Source organism: Trichechus manatus, unplaced genomic scaffold, assembly GCF_000243295.1.
Source record: "Trichechus manatus latirostris isolate Lorelei unplaced genomic scaffold, TriManLat1.0 scaffold00019, whole genome shotgun sequence".
Classification (NCBI taxonomy): Eukaryota; Metazoa; Chordata; class Mammalia; order Sirenia; family Trichechidae; genus Trichechus; species Trichechus manatus.
The window spans coordinates 2,897,560-2,909,681 of NW_004443955.1; the positions used below are offsets into that span (position 1 = coordinate 2,897,560).

The 12,122-nt window shown below is 41.0% G+C and overlaps 1 protein-coding gene across 1 annotated transcript in view; it reads right to left on the reverse strand.

Moving 5' to 3' along the window:
• Positions 1 to 946: 946 nt before the first annotated feature.
• The window catches only part of GABRA5 (gamma-aminobutyric acid type A receptor subunit alpha5), a 157,050-nt gene continuing 145,874 nt past the window's right edge, over positions 947 to 12,122 (reverse strand). The window contains exon 11 of the mRNA XM_004372621.1: positions 947 to 1,857. Coding sequence (XP_004372678.1) covers positions 1,555 to 1,857 — 303 coding nt within the window. The 3' untranslated portion in view covers positions 947 to 1,554. The remainder of the gene's footprint in view (positions 1,858 to 12,122) is intronic.

Sequence of the window (12,122 nt, forward strand, 5' to 3'; positions counted from 1 at the left end):
ACTGATGCTGTGGGCATTTACATACCAACATTATATCCATGCCCATGACCCATGTCTGTGTCTACCAAACACAAGTGATGTGGATGGGTTTTGAAGAAGTAAATGCCATTAACCAGTCAATTTAGACAGGCTTAATATTTGATATTGTTTGTTCAATGTAATGGGCTCACCTTTTATGACTGAAGAATTCCAAGACAGTCTTGGAGGAGGAAGAAAGCATTCTTTCATCCACATTCATCTGCATCTTTCTTGGATACTTCCTCAAACGGTAAGTACATGGGTCAAAAGCACTTTCCATCAGCATTCGCAAGCAGCAAAAGACGACAGGGCACTGAAGGAGCAGTCAACCTGCCTAAAGGAAATGCCCCTTCCTGGGAACACCCTCAAATAAGAGGATATAAAGCAAATAAGACAGAGGAAAATGTCTGGTTTGCCCATTCACCCTTACCATGGAATTAAATAAGCACTATTTCCACATACTAGTCCAGAAAATTAGATGGGAAACAGGTGAGCTGCCAAGCAGAATTTTTTTCCCAAAGCAATTTCTGATGTTTTTTTTTTTAATGTCATTTTCAGGAAATGAGTTCACTAATACAATTTTAAAAAATGACATAAGCCCATAAGATTAGCTCATTTTTTTATGATTTAACGAACATTTAAGATTCACATACAAAAGCAATAAGCCAATCATGAAATATGTACAAGGAAATAAAATGGAAAATAACTCATCAAGATGTCTCACCACCAAAGCGCAGCCTGGCCACAGCAAGAGCACCATCAAGTTCCAGACATGCTCAGTCACTGCTCAGACTGCCACCCAGCCACCCTTTGTTTTCTTGACTCCTTTTTTGTCACGGTCATTGTTTAGTTAATGAGGGGTAGGGAGTGAAGAGTAAAAATAAAATTTTTTTAAGGAGTTGAATTTTTGCCTGGGGTAGAAATGTTATTAGTAAATCTAACATACCATATATTTTTGTTACTAAATTTCTCTGCATACATATTTGCCTGTCTTATTTAATGTAAGATCATGCAGTACCTTTCCTAATTTCAGAACAGTAAGAATTACCAAAGGAAATTAATTTTTTACATAAATGCCAACAGCTCCTTTTAATGAAAAATGTGCTCTTTGTGAACTTTGTTTCTTGCAATATTTGGTAATATGCATAGAGAATTTCCTAAAATATTTCTTGCTGGGGAAATTTGTATGAAATGACATTTGAAGTATAAAAATCATTGTTAAGTAACATTTGGAATAGTTAAAAATATACTTGTCTGATTTGTAAACTATCAGTGTAAGATACTGAGCATCTGAGTGTCAGAGTCATTGTCTCTTGTTTTTCTGGAAAGTTTTCTCTGTTCATCAAAGTGACATCTTTGAAACATCTGAGGTTATACATATAAACAATCAAGGCAACATTATTTGTACATATTACTAAACATGCAAAAAATCCCAAAAGATATTGCCCAAATATGCAAAGTTCCTTTGAGCTCAACCTGTCCTTGGTACCATCTTGCTGGAAGCATGGCTCTCTTGGAGACTGGGAGTCTGGAGATTTATTTTGGAGAGGCAGCTCCTTTAATCACTGGCTCCCTATTCAAATATGTCGCCCAGTAAACTAAATTGAAAGTCCCGAACAGGACTGGGAATACAATGCGGGACATTTTGTCAATCTTGCTGATGCTGTTGTAAGTCTTTTTGCTTTCAGAAGTCTTCTCTTCAGGAGGTTTTACGGAGACTGAAGATGCATTCGAGGTCCCTGCTGGGGTCTGCTCTTTTGGGATGTTTGGGGGGTGGGTCATCTTCCCAGTTGTAATAGCGTTTGTTGATTTATTTAGTATGAGTTCACGCTCCTTTTTCTGCAAAATACAATAACAACGTAAAGAAGTGCCATTTTCCAGTCACCTGTCAGCTGACTTGGGCTTCTCAAAAGAGAGATGAAGAAAAATCAGCTTAGCTCTGTGAGAGGGTAGTCATCCAACAGACTTCCAAGCCTACAACCTCACATCACCACATACCTACAGACTGGACCTTGGCACAAGCCACAGCCATTACTGACATCAATGTTTGGCATTTCTCAAGAACCTAGAATAAACTGAGTTAGGAGTTCCCTTATAGCACATAGCAACCATCATTTTTTTACCTTACACCAGTACACTTATACTAGTGGGACTGGATAATGTACATAGATACAAGGGAAATTCCAGGGTATGGCATAATGAGAAGGAAAAAAAAGGAAAGCAATTAAAAAATCACTATACACATGGATTCTGGGAAGATGCTGGGGTAAACAGATCATCATTCCAATCCTCCCCCACAAACACAACAAGGAAATGGTGCTCGGCTTTGAGGAACCCTAAATCGGGGAGCAGAAGAAAGCAGCGGGGAACTACAGACAGGCACAAATCAACGAGTCGCATAAGGTATGAAAATCACTTCTCCCACTGTCCCTGCCCCTCTTCCGAGACACACAAGCTGCCGGCTGCTGTGAACTGGGGAAGTGGCCCCAGTAAAAAATTCTGCTTCCCTAACCACCACAACCACTGCCTGTACAAACAGACAGGACCCCAAGTTTCTGCTGTAAAATAAAAAGACAGATCTCCTCGGGGGTCTGTTTGGAGTGTGTCAGCACCTCCCTCACCCTGGACACTGTTCGGTGCAAGCCTACTAAGAATTGCTTAAGAAGGACCCTGCAGTGGAGTATGCTCCCATAGCCATCACTGTACCTGCCTCTCTGTGCACCCCATACCTCTGTCCTCTGATATCAACAGGACAGACCTGGGGAGTCAGTTCAGTCTGTCTGTTACCCCTTCTCGTCGATGATGAAGACTGCTGACTGAGGTTGCTGTGTGCTAGGAAGCAGGCATCAGGCATCTTGAGTGGAGGTTACACCCATAGCCAACATACTATGGGGGCGGGGCTCTGTAGCAACAAAGCAGATCTCCCTGGGGGGTCCATTTGGGGCATGACAACACATTCCACACCCAGACACTGTCACCTGCAAGCCTGCTGTGAATTGCTACAGGAGGCCCCCACAATGGAGTCTGCTCCCATAGTCAGTACTCTACCAGCCTCCATATGCATCCTATAGCTCAGGCCTCTGAAACTAACAGGACAGACTTCCCTGGGGGCCCATTAGAAATATGACAATCCTCCCCAACCGGGTAACTGTCTGCTGTTGGAATATTATGAGCTCCTACAGCAGATTCTCTACAGTGGAGCCAGGAGACAGGTCACCTAAGTGCAGACTGCTCACCCAGCCACCACAGGGGCACTAGACCTCTGCAACCAACAAGACAGATGTCTTGGAGGTCTTTCCAGGAGAGCCAGCACTTCCTCCTCCTGAGACAGAGAAAAGTTGGCCTATGCTTCCCCTGAATGCCAGCTCAGATATAAGCAGCCCCCACAGAGTAGGGAAAGAAGCTTTGGGCAAAAATGGAGGGCAACACCCAGCCCCGAAGGGGGCTCACTGGGTGTGGGTTTTCCGACAGAAAACGTGGTTGCGTAAACAAAGATGGGAAAGCAGTAATAACCTTAGAAAGAGTTGTGCCCCCTGGTGGACAGATTCATTAACACATGACATCTCACCTGAGTGGCAGTGCCAGCTAGTGGACAGACTGGATAGAACCTGTAGGCACTGTAAGGGCATCAGGGCAAGGGAAATACTTCAGACAGGTAACCTAGGGAAACGTCTGGGTCCCTGCCCACAGCAGAACACCATGGGATGAGAGCATGTGCAGGGGCGCCCAGGAGGGAAAGATGTAAAGAGCTCCCCACTTTCACCACGGGAAAGCCAAGCCCCACTTCTTATGTCAGCATCTGTAACCAGCTAAAATTCCCTGCTCATGCATACTGAATTTCAGAGAACAAGCATCCAGAATTCTTAAATCAGCACTAAAAAAAAAAAAAAAAGGAAAAGAGTGACCTCTAGTGGTATCCTAGTCACTGGCCCAAGAGGGCCTGGATTACCAAATCAAATTAATCCACTGCTGTCGGGTCAATTCAGGCTCATAACAACCCTCTAGGATGGAGTAGAACTGCCCCATCGGGTTCCACCACTCATCTGTCAGTTTGTTATACTATGGTGGCATGTGTGTTGCTGTGATGCTGGAAGCTATGCCAATGGTATTTCAAATACCAGCAGGGTCACCCACGGTGGACAGGTTTCAGCAGAGCTTCCAGACTAAGACTGGGAAGAACGACCTGGTGATCTGCTTCTAAAATAATCGGACAGTGAAAACTTTATGAACAGCAGTGAAACACTGGTATCATGGTGGAAGGTAAACCCCTCAGGATGGAGGGCACTCAAAATATGACTGGGGAAGGGCTACCGCCTTAAAATAGAGTTGACACTAATGACATGAATGGAGTAAAGCTTTCAGGATCTTCATTTGTTGATGTAGCATGACTCAAAATGAGAAGAAACAGCTGCAAACATCCATTAGAAATTGGAATGTACGAAAGAATGTACGTGGAATGCATGAAGTATAGACCTAAGAAAATTGGAAGTTGTCAAAAATGAAATAGAATGCTTGAAAATCCATATCCTGGGCATTAGTGAGCTGAAATGGGCTAGTATTTGCTATTTTGCACTGAACAATCACATAGTTTAATATGCTGGGAATGACAAATTGAAGAGGAATGGCGTTGCATTCATCGTCAAAAAGAACATTTCAAAATCTCTCCTAAAGTATAAAGCTGTCAGAGATAGGATAATATCTATAAAACTACAAGGAAGAACAGTTAATGTGACTATTACTCAAATTTGCGCACCAACCTCTAATGCCAAAAATGAAGAAATTAAAGATTTTTACCAACTACTGTAGTCTGAAATTGATCAAATGTGCAATCAATATGCATTGATAATTACTGGTGATTGGAATGCATAAGTTAAAAACAAAGAAAAAGGATCAGCAGTTGAAAAATACGGGTTTGGTGACAGAAATGATGCCAGAGATCGCATGATATAATCTTGCAAGAACAATGACTTACTCATTGCAAATACCTTTTAACAACATAAACAGCAACTATACACATGGACTTCGTTGAATGGAATACACAGGACTCAAACTGACTACATCTGTGGAAAGAGATAATGGAGAAGTTTAATATCATCAGTCAGAACAAGGCCAGGGGACTACTACGGAACAGACAATCAATTGTTCATATGCAAATTCAAGTTGAAGCTGAAAAAAAATTAAAACAAGTCCACGAGAGACAAAGTATGAACTTGAGTATATCTCACCTGATTTTAGAGATTATCTCAAGAATAGATTTGACACTCTGAACACTAATGACCGAACAGAAGATGAGTAGTGGGATGACATCACGGACATCATACATGAAGAAAGCAAGAGGTCATTAAAAAGACAGGAAAAAAAGAGAAGGCCAAAATAGATGTCAGAAAAGACTCTGAAACTTGCTCTTGAACACAGAGTAGCTAAAGTGAATGGAAAAAATGATCACATAAAAGAGCCTAAGAGAAGATTTTAATGGACAGCTCAAGAAGACAAAGCACAATATTATAATTAAATGTGCAAAGATCTGGAGATAGAAAGCCGAAAGGGAAAAACACACTCGGCATTTCTTAGGCTGAAAGGATTGAAGAAAAAATTCAAGTCTTGAGTTGCAATACTGAAGGATTCTATGGGCAAAATACTGAAATATGCAGGAAGTATCAGAAGAAGATGGAAGGAATACACAGAGTACTGTATGAAATAGTCTGATGTTCAACGATTTCAGGAGATAGCATATGGTCAAGAACCAATGGCACTGAAGAAGCCCTAGCTGCACTGAAGACATTGGTGAAAAACAAGGCTCAAGGAATTGACGAAATACCAACTGAGATTTTTCAACAAATGAATGCAACACTGTAAGCACTCACTCATCTATGCCAAGAAATTTGGAAGACAGCTTTTTGGTCAACCAACTGGAGGAGACACATATTTGTGCCCATTCCAAAGAAATGTGATCCAACAGAATGAAGAAATTATCAGACAATCTCAATAACACACACAGGTAAAATTTTGCTGAAGATCACTGAAAAATCGTTGCAGCAGTACATCGACAGGTAACTTCCAGAAATTCAAGCCAGATTCAGAAGAGGATGTGGAATGAGGGATATCATTGCTAATGTCAATGTATCTTGGCTGAAAGCAGAGAACACCAGAAAGATGTTTACTTATGTTTTATTGATTATGCAAAGGCATTTGACTGTGTGGATCATAACAAATTATGGATAACCTTGCGAAGGATGGGAAGTCCAAAACACTTAATTGAGTTCAGGAGGAACCTGTACATAGATCAAGAGGCACTCGTTCGGTAAGAACGAGGGGGTACAGCATGGTTTAAAGTCAGAAAAGTTGACTGTCAGGGTTGTATCTTTTCATCATACTTATTTAATCTGTATGCTGAGCAAATAATTTGAGAATCTGGACTTTATGAAGACTGTGGCATTGGGATTGGAGGAAGACTCATTAACAACCTGAGATATGCAGATGACACAACCTTGCTTTCTGAATGCGAAGAGGACTTGAAGCACTTACTGATGAAGATCAATGAGCACAGCTTTCAGTATGGATTACACCACAACAGAAAGAAAACAAAAATCCTCATGACTGGACCAATAAGCAACATCATGATAAACAGAGAAAATATTGAAGTAGTCAAGTATTTCATTTTACCTAGATCTGCAATCAACACCCATGGAAGCAACAGTCAATCAATCAAACGACGTATTTGCATTGGGCAAATCTGCCGCAAAAGACCTCTTTAAAATGTTAAAAAGCTAAGATTGCTGTAGGCTCTCACTTCCAGTCCTAGACAGGCATGGGTGATTGGTGTAGGTACAGGCATCTGGTTGCAGCAGGGGAACACACTCTTAGCAAGGCAGGGAGCTGACAGATGCCCTCGAGTGTCCAGGAGGAAGGTGTGTCCCTGTTCCCTAGAGCACGTAGGTGGGTGGGTTTGAGGACTAAGGTGTGCCTGACCCAAGTCATGGTATTTTAAATCACCTCATACACATGCGAAAGCTGAACAAGAATAAGGAAGACCAAAGATGAATTGATGCCTTTGAATTATGGTGTTGGCAAAGAATACTGAATACACCATGGACTGCCAGAAGAACAAACAAATCTGTTTTGGAAGAAGTACAGTCTGAATGCTCCTTAGAAGTGAGGATGACGAGACTTCCTCTCATGTATTTTGAACTTGTTATCAGGAGGGACCAGTCCTGGAGAAGGACATCATACTTGGTAAAGTAGAGGGTCACTGAAAAAGAGGAAGACCCTGAACAACGTTACTGATACAGTGGCTGCAACAATGGGCTGAAACATAGTAATGATTGTGAAGATGGTGCAGGATTGGGCAGTGTTTTCTTCCCTTGTACATAGGGTTGCTATGAGTCAGAACTGACTCAATGGCACCTAACACACACACACACACGCACACACACACACACACTCTTAAGTGATTCTTAGGAGAAGATACCGAGCCCACTGCCGTCAGATCAATTCTGACTCATAGCAAGCCTGAGGGGCAAAATAGAGCTGCCCCATGTGGTTTCTGGGGCTGTAAGTCTTTGCAGAGGTAGACTGTTGCCTTGTTCTCCCACAAAGCGGATGGTGGGTGCTGGCCCTTGATCTTCCAGTTGGCAGCCAGGCACTTGACCACTGTGCCCAATCAGAAAATTTTCCCATGAAAATCAGAAAGCATGATTTAATGTAAAAAAAGAGAAAAAAGGATAACAAAAAAGCCCAAGTTCAACCAAAAAAAAAAAAAATACTAAAAAACACAAAATCACAAAAGAAGAAGATACATCAAAAGTAAAACATGAAGAAGAGAAAATTTCTCCTACGGAAGCAAGACTAACAGAAAAAAAATGAAAATTTCAGACTATGGTGCTAAATAAGTTTAAAGAAAGCAAAAAGCACACAGAAAACAAACTAGCAGAGACCAGGAAATGAATGGAAGAACAAAATGAAAGACTCAACAAGGAAACTGAAAACATAAGAAATGAAAACAAAAAATAAAGAGAACTACTGGAACTGAAGAATAAAGCAGCTGATTAGCACAAGCAAGAAAACACTCAATAGTAGAGTCAAACAGATAGAACAGGATAAAGAAACCAGAACGCAAAGTAACAGAACTTACCAAGTCTCAAGAGATACAAGAGAATGGAACAAAGAAAAGTGAACAAACGCAAATGAAAGCAAGGGATTGAATTAAGAAATCTAGGAGGTGGGGCCAATCTGGCAGAGTAGTCAGATGCTTCTGGTGGACCCTTTTACAACAAAGACCCGAAAAAACAAGTGATTTGATTATATATGGCAATCTGGGGGCCCTGAACATCAAAGGCAGAGTTGAGGAATTGGACTGAGTGGCAGGGGGAGGGAGAGATAGTTTGGAAGCAGCAAGGAGTTGCCATACCTGACCCAGCAAGAGTCTGAGCCCTTCAGGCCTGATCAGCTCGTGTGTGAGTGGTGAGGCAGGCAAGTGGCGGTGCTCGCGAGGCATGTTTTCCACACCGGTACAGACCCACTGCAAGAGAGTTTACAGGGCCACCCAGAAGAAGTGAGAAGCAGCCCTCACTGGTGAAAGTTAAGTACTTGCATACGGCTTACCACATGGATCAAAAACACCCCCATAGGGAAAAAACCTCTCTCCCATTTACCTCCCCGCTCCCTGCTCTGCACTGGGTCCCCAACTGGCTTCAGCAACTGCCGAGTCCCCTGGGCTGGAAGTAGGATCCATCACACGCCCTGAGCCATTCTCCCTGCCTTGGAGAGTGAACAAATTAACAAATGGGAAAAAATAAACTGCAGGCTCCCCTAAGCCAGGAACCCAGGGTAGGCATAGCTTCTTTGCCTAGGCACAGGCATAAGGGATCCATGCACTTTGAATGCCTTTCCCCCTGTATAGACTTGTGCGGGCCCATATCAGTAGCGTAGGCCCTCATTACCGCAGTACAGCAGGGTATATACCGGAACTCTAACTTCAACTGTTTCAGCTGTGAAGTGGCAGGTTCTTGACATTTGACACTGCTTTGCCCATTAAGCAAGGTCTTCACCTACCCACATCAGGGGCCTGAGGACTGGCGGCTCCACCCATGCCACCTAGCCACCTGCGACAGGGGCCCATGAATAAGAGGAGCTGCCCAGTCCTTATAGGCAACAGCATTAGGTGCTCACAGTCCAGCTGCAAAACCCACCCACCTACATGCTCTAGGGAACAGGGACAAGCTTTCCTCCTGGACACTTGGGGGTGGCCATCAGACCCCTGCATTGCTCAGAGTATGTCCCCCTGATGTAGCCAGATGCCTATACCTACACCAAACACCCATGCCTGTCTAGGACTGTAAGTGAGAGCCTACACCACATACTTGTGGGCTATTGACCTGGGCATGTGAGCTGAATCCATACAAGAGGAGTGGGCAGACTCCTAAGCTCACATACCTAGTAACAGATCTAGCCACCTGCTGACAGGACAGTGGAGCTTCAAAGGTGCCAATAATCAAACTAGCTCATATGAGCAGCCTATTTGGGCATAGCAGAACAAGAAGCTAGAACACAGTAAGCAAACATAAATAAATATGATGGCTTGGAGACAACAGTCAATATCAAATCACATAAAGAGGCAATCCATGATGGCTTCAGCAAGCTCCCAAAATAAAGAATCTAGAAATCTTCCACAGGAGGAAAATTTCTTGGAATTACCAGAGGCAGAATACAAAGATTAATATACAGACTCTTCAAGAAATTAGGAAGGAAATTAAGCAAAATGCAGAACACACAACAGAGAAAATTAAAAAGATTAGAGAAGAGCATAATGACAAATTTAACAGGCTGCAACAGTCCATAGAGAAACATCAATGTGAAACCCAGAAGATTAACAATAAAATTTCAGAATCAGACAACTCAACAGAAAGTCATAGGAGCAGAATTGAGGTAATGGAAGTCAGAATTAGTGAGAGTGAAGATAAAACACTTGACACCAACTTATTTGAGGAAAAATCAGATAAAAAGATTTTTTAAAATGCAAAAACCCTAAGAATTATGTGGGACTCTATCAAGAGGAGTAATCTACAAGTGATTGGAGTGCCAGAACAGGGGGGATAACAGAAAATACAGAGAGAATAGTTGAAGATTTGTTGGCAGAAAACTTCCCTGATAACATGAAAAATGACAAGATATCCAAGAAGCTCATCGAACCCCACATAACGTAGATCCCAAAAGAAAGTCATCAAGACATATTATAATCAAACATACCGAAACCAAAGATAAAGAGAGAATTTGAAGAGCAGCTAGAAATAAATGAAAAGTCATCTACAAAGGAGAGTCAATAAGAATAAGCTCAGACTACTCAACAAAAACCAGGCAGGCAAGAAGGCAATGAGATGACCTATATAAAGCCTTGAAGGAAAAAACCTACTAGCCAAGAATTATATATCCAGCAAAACTGTCGCTCAAATATGACGGTTAAATTAGGTCATTTCCAGATAAACAGAAGTTTAGGGAATTTACAAAAACCAAACCAAAATTACAAGAAATACTAAAGGGAGTCTGCCGGTTAGAAAATCAGTAAAATCAGATAACAACCCAAGACTAGAACACAGGACAGAGCAACCAGATATCAACCTAGATAGGGAAGTCACAAAAGTAAATCAAAGCTAAAACACTGAATATAGGGATACATGTCAATACGTAAAAAATAACAACATTAAAACAAAAAAGAGGAACTTAAAAAATGTAGACATAGATTTTTCATATGCAGAGGAAGTCAAGGCAATATAAAGGAACAAAACACTGGGATAAACTTAGAAAAATAGGGGTAAATATTAAGGTAACCACAAAGGAAACCAACAATCCTACAAGTCAAAATAAAAAACCAGAAAAATATAAAGACTCAGCAAACACAAAATCAACAATAATGAAAAAAATGAAAAGAAAATACATAAAGAAAAACAACTCAGCACAGAAAATTAAGTGAAACAAAGAAACCATGAACAACACACACAAAAAGACATCAAAATGACAGCACTAAACTCACACCTATCAATAATTACTCTGAATTTAAATGGACTAAATGCACCAATAAAGAGACAGAGAGTGGCAGACTGGATTAAAAAAACACGATCTGTCTATATGCTGCCTACAAGAGACACACCTGAGACTTAAAGAAACAAACTAAAACTCAAAGGATGGAGAAAAATATATCAAGCAAATAACACTCAAATAAGAGCAGGAGTGGCAATATTAATCTCTGACAAAATAGACATTAATATAAAATCCACCAGAAAGGATAAGGAAGGACACTATATAATGATTAAAGGGTCAATACACTGGGAGGACATAACTATAATAAACATTTATGCACCCAACAACAGGGCTCCAAACTACATACAACAAACTCTAACAGCATTAGAAAGAGAGAGAGACAGCTCCACACTAGTAGTAGGAGACTTCAACACAGCACTTTTGTTGAAGGACAGAACACACAGAAAGAAGCTTAACAAAGACACAGAAGAGCTAAATGCTACAAAAACCAACTTGATCTCATAGACATATACCGAACACTCCACACAACAGCAGCCAAGCATACGTTCTTTTCCAATACATACGGAACATTCTTCAGAACAGACCACATGTTAGGCCATAAAGCAAGCCTTAACAAAATCCAAAGCATCGAATAATTACAAAGCATCTTTTCTGACCATAAAGCCAGAAAAGTAGAAATCAACAACAGAAAAAGCAAAGAAAAAAAATCAAACACATGGAAACTGAACACCTTGCTCAAAAACTACTGGGTATAGAAGAAATTAAGGATGGAATAAAGAAATTCATATAATCAAATGAGAATGAAAATACATCCTACCAGAACCTTTGGGACACAGCAAAAGCAGTGCTCAGAGGTAAGTTTATAGCAATAAATGCACACATCCAAAAAGAAGAAAGGGCCATAATCAAAATATTAACCCTACAACTGGAACAAGTAGAAAGAGAGCACAAAAGAAGCCCTCAGTCACCAGAAGAAAAGAAATAATAAGAGTTAAAGCAGAATTAAATGAAATAGAGAATAGAAAAACAATTGAAAGAGTTAACAAGACCAAAAGCTGGTTCTTTGAAAA